The sequence below is a fragment of the Sciurus vulgaris genome, assembly GCF_902686455.1.
Source record: "Sciurus vulgaris genome assembly, chromosome: 16".
NCBI lineage: Eukaryota > Metazoa > Chordata > Mammalia > Rodentia > Sciuridae > Sciurus > Sciurus vulgaris.
In genome coordinates this window covers 34494208-34514048 of record NC_136477.1, presented here as the reverse complement: position 1 = coordinate 34514048, position 19841 = coordinate 34494208, and the positions used below count along the sequence as shown (strand labels likewise).

Here is a 19841-nt window from a genome sequence, read left to right as displayed (position 1 = left end):
CTGATATAGATAAATTTTTCAAATTTTGTTATTTTATAAAAAAACTTAAAATATTATATGTATATATATGCACATAAATAAATAAATATATATATATATATATTTTACTGGATCTAAGTTCCTTTACTCATTTAAAATTTCCCCCTTGATTCTAGCCCTCATTAATTTTTTTATTTTAAAAAGAAAACTGCTTTTTTTTAGCTGATCTTATTCTTTTTTGAGTTTTTAATGTTCTACTTAAAAACTGCATTTTTATCCAGAACTTTTAATCTTTCATTCATTCATTCATTCATTCATTCATTCATTTATTCATACAATGAATGCATATTAAGTTCCGACCTTGATGAATCAGGCATGGTCCTGCTAGGAGCTTAAGGATTTGACTTCTCAGAGCTATGGCAGAGGCAGATCAAGAGAAAGAGAGTCACAGACTGGAAGCAAGGGTTTGTATGGTAATTTGGTATTTAGTTTCAGCTTGAGAGACAGGGTGTATATTTGTGTTGTAGTTGGATAAAAGTGGGTTGAACCCAGTGGAAGCAGAAAGCACAGGGAAGGAGGTTACAAAGGGAGTGCTCTTAACTGAGCAGGTGGCTTGGGTAGAGCCCAATATAAATGAGTGACTGTACCTCACATGATTCTAAGAAGTCAGTGCAGATAGGTTTAAATTACCTCCAGTTTAACAGGCTTTGCCTCTCTGTTGTTGGACAGCTGTCACCAAGCAAATTCTTCTCCAATTCTTGCCAGTAAACAATGATGTCTAGACACTGACACTACAGAGCTAATTCCCTTCCAGTGTTCCTGTCCATCTTTCTGCCTGTGGTTCTTTATCATGAACTCCTCACATCCTCAGAGGAAAGAATGATAACATGTATAACTTGGCAGAAACTCTTCCATTAGATTTCTGTGTTACCCAAATTGTAGATGCTCACATGAATAAAGAACTATCATTTAAATCTGTTTTCCCCCTAAATATGTAAGGTTCCTAGAGTATTTTAGTTTGGCAGCTTTGTGCCATTTATTTTACAGTTTCCAACATGTTGTTTTATTTCATCTTTACTTAGAATATTGCCCTGTTTCTTTCTCCTACCTACCCACACACACACTCCTTTTCTCCTTGCCTGCATTTGCTTTCCACCCATTTTGGATCAATCTCTAGAGTGAATATTCTAGATAGTTGAGTAAGTCAAGTTCTGCCTCTGAAAATATTTTGCCTGAAAAACAAACACATAGGAAAGGAATACATTGGTTGACTCTTACAGAGACTGAATTCTGTTTTCAAAGGACATTCAGGGGCATCTTCTGTTTTTCTTCCTCTTGAACTGGGTCATCTTTCTTGGTCACAGTGGGCGATCAAGGCTTGTGGGCTTGAAGCATTGAAAGGAAGAGTTTTCTGCAGAAAGCGGACTTCTGTGTGTTTGACTGGATGAGTTTTCACATTGACTGAGGTTTCTCAAACGTCCAGGCCCAAAGTATTTCTTTAGTTGCAGAAGTTAAGTAGAAAGTTATAAAGCTTCCAGGCACATCAAGGATTTCCTAGTTCACTTGTCTTCTTGATACAGTCCCTCAGTTCTTTCATTTCTAAGATAAAGAAGCAAGACTAGTCTCCTAGGGAAAAAATTTATATGAGCCTAAGGAGGTTGAGAACATTAGCTATTCAGCTGCATGTTCATGTAAGTTTCTGAAAGAAAAATCCAGATAACAGATCAGTCAGGTCATTTATGGAAGTGATTCTTCTTGATGATTCCAATCTTGAGACCAATAATAAGTGTTGGTTTTGTCTCAACAGAATATCTCATTTAAAGAGGTCACCACTTTACAGAAGCTCATTAATTTTTACCATTGGTAAAACATATTAATATGGCAAAAGTAGCAGTATCAAGGAACTCTAAGGAAGGGATAAGCATATAGGAAATTCAAATGTGAAATGGGAAGACTTACAAAAGAAAATAGTAATAATACAAGGGGTCCAGTTTGAGTGGATTAGATTAGCTACTCTCTTCCTGAGTACTACAATGAAGGTACAATTGGCCACACAGTGAATAGAACATCAAATTATATATATATATATATATGTTGAAGATTTTATATGTATATATAATTTTATATATATATAATTTTATGTATATATAATTTATAATTCATATATAATTTTTTTTTAAGATCAGAAGGAAGAAATGAGCTAACTAGAACACTCAATGGACTGATGAGCTAACTAGAACACTCAATGGGCTGATAACAAAGCCAGTTCTTTCTGTGCTTTATCAGGTCCTATTGCCCAACCCATGCTGAAATCTTATTGAACTTGATTACTCTCCTCACTGCTTGGCCCATGGGATGGGCTCAGAATTTTTGATGAAATTCCCTTACTGGAATTTAAGTAAGGCCTCTCAGTTCCTGAGTTCCTCACTTCTGGTAATTTTCCTAGACCTTATTCTCGATTTGGTTATTAGCAATGACTGAGTTCCCTTCAAATCTCAAAGTCAAACACTCGCTCCCTTTGAAACATACCGCTCTCTGACAGCCTCCTTCTTCATGCACGTCTTCTAAGGATCCTCTTCTTGCACCAAATATTTAATACCACTAAGCCTGCCTTTCTGTTCATGGCCCCCAAACCTTCCAGTGTCATTTCCTCTGATCCGTACCCAGCTTCAGAACACTGAAATCACTGTGCTCTCACCTCCCTTGTCTGACTCTCCTTCCATCCTACTCTCCTGGTAAAATATGATCTCAGTCTGCCCCATTTTCTTGAATAGAGGAATGTGATTAGAATAAAACATGCTACAGTGCCAATGGATTTCACATGAATGTTGTGACCCAACAACTTTCATAGACCCTTAGTGCTAGCCCCAGAAGTCTTCCTACATAGCTAGGTTGATATACTCTCCTGCTCTCCAAGACAATCATTGCATACCTTCCCAGGTTCCAAACCCTACTCTACTTTCATTTCACACTGTACCTCAAAAGTAGAAGCAATAAAAAAAGAAACATAAGTACCTCACCAATTTCCCAAACTTCTCACATCTAAATCCATTCATTTTCTTCTTTGAATGGGTATATCGTCCCTGACTTCAGCCTTTCTTGTTTTCTGTTGGGATATATCCCAATAGAAAAGAATACATACACACACGCGCGCGTGCGCGCACACACACACACACACACACACACACATATACATACATATGGACAAAAAAGTATACATTTCACAAATGTTAACACTGACATACCTATCATTCAAATCAAGACATAGAAGTGTCCTTATGTCCCTGATTTCTTATATTCACAGAGTACCCATAATCACAACATGTGTCAAAATAGATTTTCTTTGATTCCTTTTGAACTTTAAATAAATGAAATAATATAGCGTGGTTTTATGTCTACCTTCTTTCATTCAACATAGTATCCATGAGGCTCATCCATATTGGTAGAGCAGTTTGCTTTTTCATTGTTTTATGTTATTATAATATCAATGTACATATTTCAATTTATTCTACTACTGATTAATATTTTAGACTATTTCATGTTTGGAAGATTATAAATAATGCTACTTTAAATATTTTTACGTAACTTTTGTACATATTTCTAAGAATTTCTGTTGTGTTCATACCAAGAAAGGAATTGCTTGATTATAAGTTCTGCAAATGTTCTGCTTCACTGGTACTACCAAATGGTTTTACAAAATGGATGTACCAATTTAAACTCCCCCTAGCAGTATATGAGAGTTTTTGTTGTCCACATCTTCAACAATGCTTAGTATCATCAATCTTCTTTTTTTTTCATTTTTGCCATACTAGCTAGAATGTAGGGGAATACAATACTTTTAACTTTTACTTTTCTGAGGAATGAGATTAGTCAAATTTTCAGATATGAATTGACTATTTATCAACCAGACATACTGATGTATTTAATTTTTTGTCATTTTAATGAAACTTTTATTTAGATTATTGTAGTTTCACATGTGGTTGGAAGAAATCATATAGAGAGATCCCTTGTACACATAACCCTCTATCGCCAGCAGTACCCATTTGTAAAATTACAATATCAGAACCAGGATATTGGCACTTTGTCAATTTGTGGACCATGACCCAATCCACAAATCTTATGTAGATTTCCCCAGCTTTACTCATTTGAATGTATACTAACTTATATGCAATTTCATTACCCCTGTGGGTTTGCAAGATCCTGAATAATTTCCCTCCCTCTTATACCATATCTGCTTTCATCTTATGCCCTAATCTCCTATCCTTAATCTTTCATGACAGTTAATCTCCATTTCTCATATTTTGGCATACCAAAATTTTTGTGTACATAGAATTATATAATTGATATATAGTCTTTTGGAATTTGATATTTTTTTCTTTTTTTGGTTGAGCATAATTCCCTAGAGATTAATCTAAATTGTTATGGATATTAATAATTCATTTGCCTATATATAAATATATATTCACAAATCATTAAGAAGCCCTTTTTAAAAAATAGCAAATGAACTTTTAATATACATAACAAGTTAGATTACTCTCCAGAATATATATATATATTCAATTTAGATTATATATTATATATTATTATATATTCTTAGTGATTTGTGGATATATATATATTCTTTTCTTTGTACGTATTTGCTTGTGAGTCGTATGTATTACGAATACCTTCCTTCAGTATTTTGATAATCAGAATTCTTAACTTAAATGAACTCCATTTTATCATTCTTTTCTCTTATGGCAAACATTTTTGAATCATGTTTAAGACGATTTTGCTTTTCCTAAAATCATGAAGCATTTTTCCTGTTTTCTTCCAAAAACTACATAATTATACTTTGTATTTTTATATCTATGACCCACCTCTAATTAATTGTGTATGATGTGAGGAAAGAGTCAAGGTCATTTTCCTGTATCGATACAGAGCTGATCCAGCACATTTATTGAATAATTTCTTCTTTCTTGCACTGAACTCCAGTGACACTCTTGTTACAAATCACATGGTTTTCTATATTTGTTTCTAGTCTCTATTCTGTTCCCTCAGCCTATTTTTCTATCCGTGCAGCAATACCACACTATCGTGATTACCATGACAGTTTAGTAAGTCTTAATATCTAGTAGTATATATCCTTCAACCTTTTTTCCTCCAAATTTTTCCTGTATCTTTTAAGTCCTTTGTACTCACATACATTTTTTAGAATGGGCTTGTTCATTTCCATCAAGAAATTTGCTTGAATTTCAACTCAAATTGCATTGAATATATACATTTTTTAAAAGGGAGAACTGACATTTTTAACAGTATTGTGTCTTCTAATCAATGAATGTGCTCTCTCCAGCTTACTTAATTTCTCTCATCAAGTCTTTTTTTTTTTTTTTTTTTTTTTTTTTTTTGCGATGCTGGGGATTGAACCCAGGGCCTTGTGCTTGTGAGGCAGGCACTCTACCAACTGAGCTATATCCCCAGCCCTCATCAAGTCTTTCTAAATTTTAGGATAAAAGTTTTTCCACCTTTTCTCAGAGGTACTTCTAGGCATTTGATTCTTGGATTATATATATATATAAATATATATATATAATATATATATTTATAAAATATATATTATATATATTTATAAAATCAAAATATATATGTTTATAGAGAGATCTTTTATCTTTTTAAAATTTCATTTTTAATGATCTATTGCTTATATATAAATATAATTTATTGACTTGTATCTGGCAATATTGCTAGATTTTTTTGTTAATTCTAATACTTTTTTCCTGTATATATTTTTTGGAATGTCTATATACAATCATGTCATCTGTGAATGATGATAACTCCTTTTCTTCTATCTTTATACCTTCCATTTCATGTTATCATTTTATTTCACTGTTCCTAACCTTGAAGACAATATTAGAGGAAGTGATATTGGATAACTTTATCTCATTCCAAAATTCAAATAGAAATTGCTCAGTATTTCACTGTCACCTATCAGGTTATCTATCTGCTTTTTATATGTAGACTTCTACTACTGCTTCTAATCTAACCCCTAGGTATTTTGTCATATACAAATGTAAGATTTTTATCAAAGATGACTCTGAATCCTTCAAAATGATGCTGTGCATTTCTTCTTTATTCTTTCATTGTGGTAAATTATGTTGATTGCTTTCCAAATGTCAAACTTACCTTGAAATTCTGAAATTCTTCTCACCTAGAAATAGTGTGTATTATCAGTGAGCTAAAATGCTATTTAAGAAACTCAGAAAAAATGCTCATGAGAAACCTTTCCTTGTTTTTAGTTTCCCTATCAAACTTAGGCATGAGGAATATGGTAGGTTCATAAAATGAGTTGGGAATGTTTCCTTCTTTAGTCATCTCTAGAGTAATGTGTACAAGACTGATATTATCACTTCCTTAAATGCTTAGAAAATTTAGCAGGAAAGCCAATGTTTCATATCATAATAGATATGAAACTATTCAGAATTTCTATATATTTTTGTGACAGTTTTGATACACTGCTTTCCAACAAATCTGTCCGTTCACAAATGCTGTCAAATTTATTGACTGAAGGTTGTTTATAATGCCCTCATTATATTTTCCACTTACGCATGTTCTCTGTTGAACCAATGGGCCATTCCCACTTCTCTACCCCTAAATATGCTTATTTACAGTTTCAAATGGCCTCTAGTCTGCATTCTCATGTACAATTAGTTCTCAGTTTTTATCTGATTTACTTATGTTTGGCTCCTGAGTGACCTTTGTGGTCTCCTGAATCTCTCCTTTGTCCCATCATCCCCTAAATTTCTTGTCAATCCATGTCTACCACAAAGTAAATTTAGGGGAGAAGAATTTATAGTGTCTTTATAGGGATGTTTCACATTCCATTTTTAAGCTACATTTTCATAGTATTATCTTTCATTTAGTTGCTATAACGAAGATCCATGCTCATGCTTAGAGTAAATGGACTGTGATTTTTCCTAATACATGTGATTTTTCCATGAATATTGCTTTCTCTGCAAGGTTGAAGCTATATAGCTTGGGACCACACAGGCATGCCTCCTTCTCACTGCTGTGCCAAGGGAGAACTTTTGTAAACTTCCAGGCTAAGAACAAATTCCAAGATTCTTTTCATCTCGTGGCTATATGCTAACAGCAAATAACCCTTGCTCCAGAATACAATGACCAAAATCTGTATTTCTCATTTAATAGTTTAATGCACATCTCTGTATGGGTTATGTTCAGTGCTATTTTGGGGAAATAGATGAATAATATGAACTGAGCACTTCTAAGAATCCTGGATTCCCATCACCATCAAGTCCACTAACTGTTCATCTCTCTCCAGGTACTTCTACCCATAGGAGAAGTATATCTGGCTCTGTGCTCACTTCTACTCTTGAAGAACTATAAATTCATCACTCATAACTATCTACTTTGTTATTTATGTATTGTTATCTTAAAAAGTAAATAGTCTGCTTTATGTGTTTTTGCTAACTTAAACATTATAAAAGCAAATGCTGTCACTGTATTGGATGAGAGTCTTCTTTGTTATCCAGAGTGGCACTGGCAGAAGTAGAAAGATTATAGGAAGAATGGTGCATAGTGGTCCGGCCTCACCTTGCCCGCATGGGGCATGCTTTCCTTTCAAGGAGACTCTTTCCATTTCCCTTCTCTGAGGATATCTCATCCATTCAGTGATACGAAGACTTGGAAGCTTTGCTCTGAATTGCCCTGGTGGCAGTTAATCAAAGCAAGCCTGCTAAATGATATCAGAGTACCATCCCAGATCTAGGCATTGTGCCTCCAGTCTGAGAGGATGCAATTACACTAATCCAGAGAGCAGGGCCTTCAGAACTCTGGACTTGGAATCGTTCTATGAGAGTTAACACTGAGCCCCTCCCTCAACAGCTGGCCCAACCCTGACCCATCATCATTCAGGCTGTTCCCTGCATCCGCACACATCCTTTTGTTAAAATGAATTTTGGACTCCATGATTTTGAAATGAATTCACACTGCATGCTCTTAGCATCATCTACCACAATCTGGTGGTTGTTGTTGTCTTGTTTTGTTTGTCTGTTTGATTTTCCTGCTCAAATGCCTTTTGGAGATACGATTTTACAATTTTCCTACATCCTTCTCATTGATTTTTCTGGGTTTGATAAAATCTAAGCGACTCTGCATTCTTAATTTGTTCATCAGTTTTGCACAATAATAGCAAGGACTAGAAAGTCCCAATAAATAGTATAACAGTAACTCCAAATGAGCTACTTTCATCAAATATTTTAGGAAATTCCCCAAAAGTGAAAATGTAGGACCTTTCTTGCCCATCCCAGATAATTAAAATGAATAACTTCCCCATCGGAAGTATCTAAAACCCTTTGTTTTGTTTAACTTTAGTGGAGGAAGAGAGAGTAAATCCAAACGAATAATTTGGAGATTTCTTTGTTTCCACAGCAATAATCAATGATTACACAGTAACAGAAACATTTTGTCCCAACTTAAATAGGCATCAACATAATTCCTTTCCAATCTCACTTTTTTTTTTTTTTTTCCCCTCTCTTCAAGTAACTATCTGGGTGATGCAGTGTCTAGACTTCTTGGAACAAGTGATGGAGTCTGGAATTTATTCTGTGGCTTTGAAAATGGCTATTCAGGACTCCCACACACTTACATGTGAATATCCCCTGCCTTCAGAATATGTAAAAAGTACCAAACTGGATACAAGGAAAAATATTATCCACTGGTGCTGTAACTTCTTGCTGCTCCTTTTGGGGAAATATCGTGTGGATTACTCTATTTTATTTATGTCGCCTCATCGCATTCTGGTTCCCATTAGCTAGTGTATAAAAATAAATACATAATTTGTATTCATAAAAAAATGATGGCAGACATTTCAAAGCTTTTGGGAAATACGCATAAGTGAAATTAACTTAAAGGATATATATATATATATATATATGGTTATGGTTTTATATATATAACCATAACCATTCCTGTTACAGTCTTAAGAAAGAATCCATGAGAATTTACCAAGTCAAGGGCGGAATTGTTGTCTCAGGTCATTCTCTTAGTTCTTTGTCATTTGTTAGCTGTATAAAATGAAAGCAGTCTCTCAGGCGCCCAGATCTAAGCAATGCTTGTGCAGCCTGGATTATTGAGTCTGTGTGCAGTTTATCTGGGCTCTTAAGGAAATCAAACTGTGTGCTTGGGAAAGTTCAGAGTTATTTGTCACCAATAACCCAAAGCTGAGAGTCGAGCTTACACAGAGCTGTGGTCATTTCCTGTAAGTACTTGCTCCTAATTTTACAAGATTGTCACTTCTTTAGACTTTACCCTAGAAAATAGAAGTCTACCACAGAAGAACTTTACTACAAAGCTTATCTGCTAGTAATAGTCTAAATGGACATAAAACATACTTAAAATAATTCTGTCTTTAATTTTCAGACAATTCTTTCAAGATCTTTTATTATTATTTTTTATGGTATAAGAAAAGTAACGAGAAAGATCTTTTTTCAGGCATATATATATATATATATATATATATGAGGGAGAGGGAGAGGGACATACATAAAACGTTAAACTGAGCTGATCTTGTCTATACTATAAAATCTGTATTGGTTCTATTCAGAAAAGCAGCTTAAAATTAAATTACCAAGCATGCACCCTCCTATAAGAAAACTGGGTATCTGAGTATAGAGTAAAGATAAAAACTCATGTGGAAAAAGAATGACAAAAATTCCAATTAATGTCATGTTATTCTATATTTCTTAATTGGCACTTCAATTAATAAACTCCATTGAGAAAAATAAGTTAAAACCTACATTACATGTTAACGATTGGAAGAAAGCTCTTAGAAATATATTTACTTAACTGCAAAGGAAATAAGGTTGATTGAAAATCTGCTGAATCACGAGTCAGAAGAACATGGGTTTGTTCTCAAATATGTGGGTCTCAGTTTCTCCATCTATGAAATGGGTGAGCCATCCTGCCAGATTCAAAGACCTGTTCTGAAGAGAGGATGAATATATGAATTGTTCCCTAAGTAGTTGAGTTTGGGCCCTGTTCTAAACTGCATTGAATGTTATCAGAGGAGCGAAAATTTAATGATCCACTTTTACAGAAGAAAAATGTAGTTGAGGTTTTGAATAATTAAGTCATTTGAAGAAACCTAGCTAAGAAATCACATACAATATTCTCATTAACCATACTGCCTGGGAATTGTTTAGTTTGACAGAAAGGTCTAAATAATTGAATGGATTCTCATATGAACTGGTGAACAGTATACTACAGGGCCAAAGGTTATGTCCCCTAGTGACCTTCACAAAAAATGCCTACTTAGAGAAATAGATAGTAGAGCGGATGGATCAAAATAGCATCCTACGAATGGGTGCCATGAAATCATCTTATGCAAAGGACATACATACTAACTTATTAAGCGCAATTGCAAAGCATAGAATTACTAACTGTACAATTGAAAATAACCAAATAGATGAGGAATGATTAGGTTTTTACTAGTATAGAGTAAATCGGGAAAGTCATGACCACAATGTAGAACATGAGCCACAACAATATCAGTTTTGTACTTGGATAAATTCCTAGTTGGCAATAACATATATTCCCACTTGCTACATGTCTGCTAGGATTTTAGAGTCAAGTAAAGGAATATTTTCCAGAATGTGTTCTTCAGAGGATGAGGTCTAAGCAAAATTCATAGGTGCTACAAAAATAAAAGTTTTAGGAAAAATATTATCTTAATCACCCTTAAAAAGGCTTTTGTAAAATATGACTTCTCAGAGATTTTTATTATCTGTCATTTTCAAAGAAAAGGATATATTATGCAGCATTGTTTAAATGCATTAGAACACAGAAAGTTTTCCTCTCAACATAGCTGGTATTCCAAAGAACATATTAAAAGCAATTCTAAATTACAGGATATTTAGAACACATAGAACACTGTAAATCACATATCTGAAATGACCAGGAAAATATTCACAAAAAATTGCTAGAACAGTTTATTGATTAGTTAAATGCCTGCCACAGTATTCTAGATATGGAATTATATTTGCTGAAATGTGATTCTCATGTTCCATACTTATTTGAAAAATCGATAGCAATCAAACATCTGAATACTAATTGTTCACTTAAGAGCACAAAACCAATGATAAGTACAGTTGGCTAAGACATTTGTTTAAAGGTTATGTAAAGATATTAGGTATGGTGGTGAAATGAATACCTACTATAAGCTCAGAACTATCAATGACTAAGAGGCTTGCACAAATTTTAATTGAAATGAAGCTCTCTGCCTGTATCCTTTCATTCAGCTATTAAACAATCCCTTACTGAGTACCAACCAGGCATTGCCTTGTGTAGTAACAGATTCAGAACCAAACTCATGCCTTTAAGAAGAAAGTAGTCTGGACATAGTGATAAGTGCTATAAGAGGACAGAGCACAGGGGCTTCTGATAATATTCAGTTATAAAAGTAAATTGTGAATATCATTAGGCATTTCAAAAAATTGCTCTCATTCCAAATGACCAAGTAGTTTTTATATGGAGATGAGCTATACTTACTCATGGCAACTCATAGATTACAAGTAAGAGTTTGATTTGTTTGATTTAGGGTCGTTTCATCAAGACTGCCTAGTGTTTAGTTTAGGATGGAGTTACATTTATTACAGTGGTGAATTATTACTATTATAGCCCATGAATATTAAACAGTCACAACTGATGAGTTTAGTCTCCATTAAGAGATTTCCCTTCCTTTAGATCAAGTCTCCTGGGCACTGTGAGTGCTAAGATACACAGAACAAGTAATTTAGGTTTTCCATATTTGTATGGAGCCTTAATATTTGATCTCAGCAAATTCAGAAAAATACAGAATGAACAGCTTTTGATTTTCTGTAGAAACCATTCCTCTAATGTTGATGAATTGAGAAACCTTGTCTCATGAGATGAATCTGGTTCTGAAGTTTCATGACACTGGTCAAGTTTAGAAGCTCTGAAACATAGTCGATTCCATAGGAAAATTTAATTCTCAAACAGTAGAGCTTTGAATTTACAGGGAGAGTGTGTGTTCATAATAGGAAAATTGGTTATACTTTATGCCTCTGTAAGTGAGCATGTGATTTTCCTCGAGCTCCCTTTCTTCATTGCAAAAATACATGTCATCCCCAATACATATTTTACTGACTATTAGAACTTGGGGAAAAATGATTCGACTGTTTCATTATTCATCCCTGAACATTTGAAAATTAAAGCAGTTGGAAAGGAAATACTGAGTGGGCTTGAGAATGGGATGGGAGAAGGGAACACGGAGATTTCAGCTTTTCCTGCAATACTCCATTTCTTTTCTGTTAACAAAAGTGATGCAAAAATGAAGAAACTGTATTTGCCACTTTTGAATGTTACTACATAAATATTTCGTACATTATTCCTCTATTTTTCTTAAATTAGAAAACATTATTAACAATTAATATTATGATTCATTCATTCAACAAATACTTGTAGAGAGTCTATTGCATGATAACCACCAGCCGTAAAATAGAGAAAAAACAGACATCACGCTCCCCCTTAAGGATGGTTTAGATATAAAATGTGAGATGCTTGAGATATTATATAGACAGTATGGGAATGGGGGTAAAGTTACTTATAATGGTACTGTGAAGATGAGGCTACTTTTGGTACTGAATCAGTAATCAAAGCTAATGGGACCTGCCTTATTTTTGGTCCAAATATAATTCAACTCATCGTGCACTGGCCATGGCCTACACATCTAAAGTACTCTCAAGTGGTGTCTGATTTTCTCTCTGGTTGCAGCCTCAAGTTCACATGTATTTTTCTTTGATTCCCTCTAGTATATGACTGCTGCTGCTCCTATGCAAGGGACCTACATTCCCCAGTACACGCCTGTGCCTCCGACAGCTGTTTCTATTGAAGTAAGTCTAACCTTGTCTTATAGAAATAGATTAAGGGAGGTAAATCTCAGCCATATATACTGTGGTCCTTAGGATCCAAAAATCCTCATGTGTAATTCCTGTGCTGATCTAAACTTTGCAATTGCAAGCTTAATTTATGAAAATATGCACATTATTCAAGCATGTCTCTATTTTGCTTTGCATGTGAAATGAGCTAAGCTGATACAGAGGTTTGAGGGGAGGATAGTTTTCCTATTTAGAGAAATGTCCAGAGAACAAATCACTACCCCATCAAATGTTAACCACAAATTGTCATAAATATGGAAGCAAAACAGTTTGCAACTATTAGAATGAACTAGATGACCCTTGTTTTCTCAAGGTATAGGCCCTGGACCCACATCATTTAATCACCTAGGACTTTCTTTGAAACGTAGGCTGTCAGGTACCACTCAGATCTACTCAATTTAAATTTTCATTTTAAGAAGATCCTTCTGTAATTCATATGTGCATTAAAATGTAGAAAACACTGGATTAGTGTACTAATTTTCACAGTTTTCTTCTCATTAAATTTATTTTGAGAGCTTTAGAAAAGATTGATTCCTGAATTCTACTCCCAGAGATTCTGATTGACCTATCTGGAAAATGTACTATACATTAGGATCTTTAAAAGATCTCAGTTGATTCTAATATGTAACAGTGGTAGAGAGCTTGCCAAGCATGCAGAGGGTCCTATGTTTGATTTTTAGCAATATGGAAGGAAGAAAGGAAGGAAACAAAAACACTGTTCCATTGAATCACCCTGAATTTCTGGCTTCCTATAGACAAGAAATAGTTGGATCATTCTTAACACTGTGGACATCATAAATGATGGTGTATTATTGACCTTAGGGAAGTGTTGACCCTTTCCTTTTGTCTTTCATTTGGGATGAATCCGTCCTTCATACCTCACTTTACTATATAAAACCGTCAGCTATGTATAAAGGAGAAGGTATAGAACTATGCAAAGGCTTAGAATCTATTCTTCCCTCTGGTTCTGGCTGTTATTCTTCAATGTCCCCCTTGCCCCTTTCCTAATATGTATGTGTGCTATGGTCACAGAGCACCTCTCCTCCTCAGCTGGAAACCATCTGGAATTGACATCTTTGCTGCTCCACAAGTTGGTCAGCAACTAGTACATTTGTACTGTACCACATGAAATTCCACTAATAAAGAGACTAATAGGAACCTTCATAGACTAAATTAGATCTGTTAAAATATTTGTTTGTTTTTCTGTGTAACAAATGTGGACTTGTACTGAGGTCTAAAAAACCCAAAAGTGTAGTGGGACACTATTGTGTCCTTTAGACAATAAATAATAAATTTTTAAACTTCTTATATATTCTAGACATATGGGACCCCCAAAATTTGTCAAACTAAATAGGTTTTAACTGGATTTTCAAAATTCAAACAATATGTGATTGAATTACATGTTTTTTGCTACATTTAGCTCTCACAAAGCAGCTACACCATGAGTAAATCAATAATCCAGACATTCTAGGCACTGTAAGCATAAATCTCTGCCACATGTTTGCATTTCCTTATTTCTCACCAAAGGCACATTCTTATCTAAAGAATTGGAACATTTTGATGATGATTAAATAATGAGGCACATTTGACAGTGTAGTTTATTAGAAATGGTCTAGGTAAATCTGGAGTTCAAAAAGAACTTCACTGAGAAAAATATTAACACACTCTGATACACTGCCTTTCGTTTGTTCTTATAAGGAAAAGCACTAATTCATTTTCCATGTAAAAACTTTCATTACACACTCAGCAGAATCCATAAAAATAAATGCTAGTGGGAGAAAAACACACAAGAGCATATAATGCCTTAGGAAAGAAAAAATGAATGACTATATGAAAAAAATTTCAGATTCTAAGGAAGAATTTCAGGGATCTTTAGTTAAGTAACAAGAGAATTGACCAAGAGCATTTAAAACTCTTGATGACTATACATATCCAAGATTTTATCTAAAAACAAAGAGATGCCCTCTTTAGGTTTATTAACAACCAAATAAATCTATGTATGGCTCCCTTGAAAATAAACATACATCCCAACTTCAGAAATTCATTCTTGCTGACATCTGTGAGAAATGAAAGATATAAGAATAAAAAAGGAAAAGCAAATCAAAATTAAGAACAAGTTTGTTTTCTTTTTCTGGAGACTGTAAATGAATTTCAGTTCATACCTTGGAAAACAAAGCAAAATCAAACAAACTAATGAAGGGAAAACCTACTTGATAGTATCCTTTGAAAAGGTTTTCAAATTTTGATGTAGAGTTTCATTAAGACCAGAGTCCATTGTTTTACCTAATGATATACATATGGTACAGTAAACTACCCCCAGGAAATTGTTTGCATATACAAGTATTTCTAGGAATCCTGAAAGAACTTTTTTGATTAATAAATTGTTATTTAGTCTGACTATATGTAACCATGGCTTAAAAGTTCCCAGAATGGCCAAAATTATTTTCTGACCACTTGACTATTCCAAGGATTTCTGATGGCAGAGCTTATGGTGTTACATTAGAATGAATTTCCAAACCCTTTTTCAAATGTACTCTTATGCATTATTTTGAATGCTTCTCATGGCTTCATGTAGGTAAGAGCATCTCTTCTCAAGCCAAATAGAATATGGGTATTTATGATTCATTTAAACAGAGTCCTTTGTGCTAAAGAAAATAAGGTCTTTGTGTACTTATGTGCCTCCTTAGGGTGTCGTTGCTGATACCTCTCCCCAGACAGTGGCACCTTCATCCCAGGACACCAGTGGTCAGCAGCAACAGATAGCAGTGGACACATCCAACGAACATGCACCTGCATATTCTTACCAACAGTCGAAGTAAGTTTGGGCTATGCTAAGCTCTTCCCTTCAAGATCAAATATCTCAAAATCACTCTTTCAAGTATATCCATTAGTTTTTGTTGCAAACATACCACCCCAAACTTTGTGACAAACATTTATTTAGCTCTCTATTTCATTGGCTGGTTTGGGCTGACCTCAGATGGCTGTTTCTTCTGACCTTGGCTGAACTGCAGAATCTAGGTCAATTGCTGATCAGCCCTCTAGCTATGTTTTAAGGTGGTGGCTGATTGTTGGTTGGGTGATGGAACTGAATGGGCCACATATTTCTGATCCTTCTGCGAGCTCATTGCAGGGAAATCTCAGAATTTCTAAGGCAGCAACAGAGGAAGCCTAAAAAGACCAAGCATTCTTAAATTCTGTTTGTGACTCATGGGCTATTGTTGCATTGGCCAAAACCAGTCATATGGTCAAACAGAATCAATGTAGGTGATCACCATGAGAGGGAAGCATCGCACTCATTTTCACCAAAGGTACATGTTTATCTAAAGAATTGAAACATTCTCATGACAATAAAATAATGAGGCACATTTGACAGTGTAGTTTATTAGAAATAGCCTAGTTGAAAATTGGAAAAATTCTAGTATTTGCTTCTGAAACTGCATAGTGAACTTCCATTTTGTTCTCAGTCTCCTCATTCTTAAATGAAGACAGTGACACTCCTCTTGAAAGGCTGCTTTGAACACCCAGTTAAATATTTGTGAAAAAAGGATATCATAAAATACAAACCATAGAAAATGGGTTCCTACTTAGGAGTTAAGTGACAAAGAAAAAAATCAAGTACTCAGAATTACTCTTGAAAGTTCTCAAGACACTCAAAATAAATTGCCTTTGTGTTGAGTAAACATATAGACTAAAATTTGAGAGCTTCTCATTGAAACCAAAGGAATTAACAATAGTAAAATCTACATACAGATGACTTGACATGCAAACTACTCAATTTTGTACATTACAATCAAAGCCCTGGTGAACGGAGAATTCCCAGATGAGGCTCTCAGTAGTTTTGATGCATTTCTTGGCCATTTTGCTTGTTAACAAAGAAAAAAATTATCTTTACATTTGTTAGCACAGTAGGAAGACTTTATTCAGAATGACCACAATGTGTTAAGACTATTGCAAAAGGGAAGAGAGATTGGGCTCAACTCAGAATATAGCAAAGACAGGAGGAGATTTATAGTCAATCAACAGACAGAAGGGGTGAGGGAATGGAAAATCACTAAAAGGATACAGCAGATGCTGAGAATTATTGTTAAACTGACTTAATCAGATTCTTACTGAAAGATGATCAAAAATTAATAAATCAAAGATGCCAGAAGAGGAAATTGATCAAATATTAAGGATGATTCCATGTCAAGGATAGGGGATTCTGGCTAAACTGACATAATAAATAAACTGACATAAACAAACACAAACCAAAAAAAAAAAAAAAAAAAAGGAACAGAAGCATAGAAAAAATAAATTAATATAAATAAGCATAAGGAGGAAATGAAGGGTTCTGTGACCTAGAACTTTCCAACTAGCAGCTATATCATTCCTGAATGGATGAAAATAATGGCTTTTTTCATCCAGTCAGCAATTATTTTTTGAATAACTACTATGTGATAATATTCTAAGTGCTAGGAAAAGATCAATGATAAAAGCAGATTTCTCCCCCACTCTCTTAGAGTTTATTTTCTACTTATACTTAAAAAATCAATCAAAAAAATTTTAAAAGACAGACTTGCAAAACAGATCATTCAAACATTCCACAGGATATGAAATGATGAGGTCAACTCCCAGGATTTAGTTTTAGAGAAGGCCTCTCATCTGGGCCTGGGTTCTAAAAGACAATTGGAAGCTAATCTTGGGGAAATTTGGAAACAAGGCATTCCAAGGAGAGGAAACAGGCCATTTGGAAGCCCTTGGTGGGAGTGTGAGGCTGAGGTGTTACAGACTAGAGGAAATGGTTTCAGGAGAACAGCTGGTACCAAGCTTTTGCCCCTTAGCTACTTGACTCTATAATTATACTTGGTTTTATTCAAAATGAGCTCAGAACTCTTGGGAGGGCTTTAAAAGAAAAAATGATATTATTTGATTCATAAACAATGACTCTAATACCACTGGAAGCTGAGTGTAGAGGGATATATTTCAAGGATGGCTTTCAGGATGCAAATTTCCCCCTTCTTGCAAGTGTCCAGAGCTTCCTTCTTTCCCTGCCCAATTAACTAAGCTTTAGTTGCCCCAACTTGTTATTCCACAATGAGGTGCTCTCTTCCTTTCTCAAGGATGTCCTCACTCAGGTGTAAAAAACTCCTTTCCATGGTCATTTTATGATGTGGTGGGGAAAGGTATTCTATTGGATCCTGAGAGAGCATCTCTGCCTCTCCCAGATTCTGGTGACAGTTTCCACATCTACTTCCAGGACCAGAGCCAAATACATGTGTGTTATATCATCACACCAGTTGTACCAGTAGACATGGTCTGTCTTCTAGGCTTACAATCTAGGCTTGGATTTAGTTCTCCATGTTCAGAAAATGCGCATCCTGTAAAGGAAGAAAATGAAAAGAACTCTCTTTTAAAACACTTTAGTAACAGGAGAATGCTTTTCATTTTCTCTGGCTTGGTAAGCCTTGGTGGAGATTTTGACAACTGGAGCTGAGTCTTGGAGGAAGGAGCAACATTTCACAGGGCATAATGGCTTGATCAAAGTCCCAGGGTGGGAAGGGAGCACAGAATGCTTCTTTGAGAAGTAGAGGCAGAGTAGTAGAATTGTGTGAAAAAGCTGATTAGACCTAGATGGTTATATCAGGTGCCATACTGAAGTGCTTGGGCGGCATTTCTTTGTTCTATGACTACCCTTCTAATTAAGGTAGGCAATGAATTTGGTAGGAAGGGAAACAGTGCTATTATTGCTATTACTGAGGAAAGAAGCAGTGAAGTTCTAGAATGTCACAGTGGTGGGTGTAATGGTGGGAAGAGGAAGGTGGAGTGGAGGATAGACTGCAAGAAGAAAAAAAGACAAACAAGACTTCAAAATTCAAAAGGAATCAATGCAGCTGTTCATACCAATAATAGAAGCAGATGAGATTAAAAACCTAGGAGGGTGTGACTGTCTGGAGAAAGACAGGAATTTAATTATCCTCATGATGAGTCAATTCCAAGAAGCTCTGCTCCTTGAAATATTTGAGGTAATCTGAGTCTAAGCATATACAACTTTCACTGTTGAAACATATTTAGAAGTTGGTTACATACTACGCTCATTTCTTGAGCCAGGAATTTTTATGGTGGACAATGCTGAGTTTTCCAAAGATAATAAATATCCCGAAATGAAATCTCCCATCCCATGTCCTCATGGTGGTAAAAATTATGAGGAGAGTTTCCTTGATCGGAGGAATTAGGTTCCGCATTCATGCAGGAACCTATGTGGCAGGATGTTCTACAGCTTATGTTCAGTGCTACAACAGGCCAAAGATGCAAGCACTCTGGAACACAGAACATTTCAAAAGTAGGATGTGAAAACCACTTGTATTGCTCTGTGGACATTTCTTTAAACCTGGTGAAAATGGTCATAGATCCTGTATATGTTCTTGACTTCCTCTTTTGGACATGATACAGAGTCTAACAAGCTTTCGACTTGAAACAACAAAACCAAAATGGCAAATGAAACAAAAAATATACTAAGATAAACACATTTGCACATGACAGTCACTCCTTGAATTTTATAAAAGGAAGTAATTCATGAGATTCTATCCAATCTTTTATCAGTTTCAGTCAAGAGAACCTGATCTGGGTCATAGTGAGACAAATTCTTCAGAGTCGTTTAAGGAAGACTAGGAATTGAGCTGAGTTTTTGGGTCATGCAAAGTGGGTTCCTTTTCATTGGTAACCATCACTGGGGAGAGTTTGAGGGGTGCAAGAGCACCCTCTGAGACACTTATTAAGCAAGTATTTGTTAGAAATCAGGCACAGAGCAACTTACACAGCTTACAGTGAGCATTTAATGAAGTCCCAGCTTTGTTCTCTAAAGTTAACTAACCATACCTGGCATGAAAAATTATCAGGTTACATTTACCCATTTTCTAGATGTAAGACTAT

General features: G+C 35.0%; 1 protein-coding gene across 9 annotated transcripts in view; it reads left to right on the top strand.

Annotated features, from left to right (window-relative positions):
- Positions 1–19841, top strand: part of RBMS3 (RNA binding motif single stranded interacting protein 3) — a gene marked incomplete at its 3' end in the record, with an annotated part of 684132 nt that overhangs the window by 653888 nt on the left and 10403 nt on the right. For 5 of the 9 annotated variants that reach the window (XM_079113995.1, XM_079114001.1, XM_079113998.1 and 2 more), the window contains 2 exons: positions 12807–12887; positions 15620–15747. In XM_079113995.1, the coding sequence (XP_078970121.1) occupies positions 12807–12887; positions 15620–15747 (209 nt within the window). Of the gene's footprint in view, positions 1–12806; positions 12888–15619; positions 15752–19841 lie in introns of those variants that run through there. The other 4 variants (XM_079114000.1, XM_079114002.1, XM_079113996.1 and 1 more) reach the window with 1 other exon arrangement.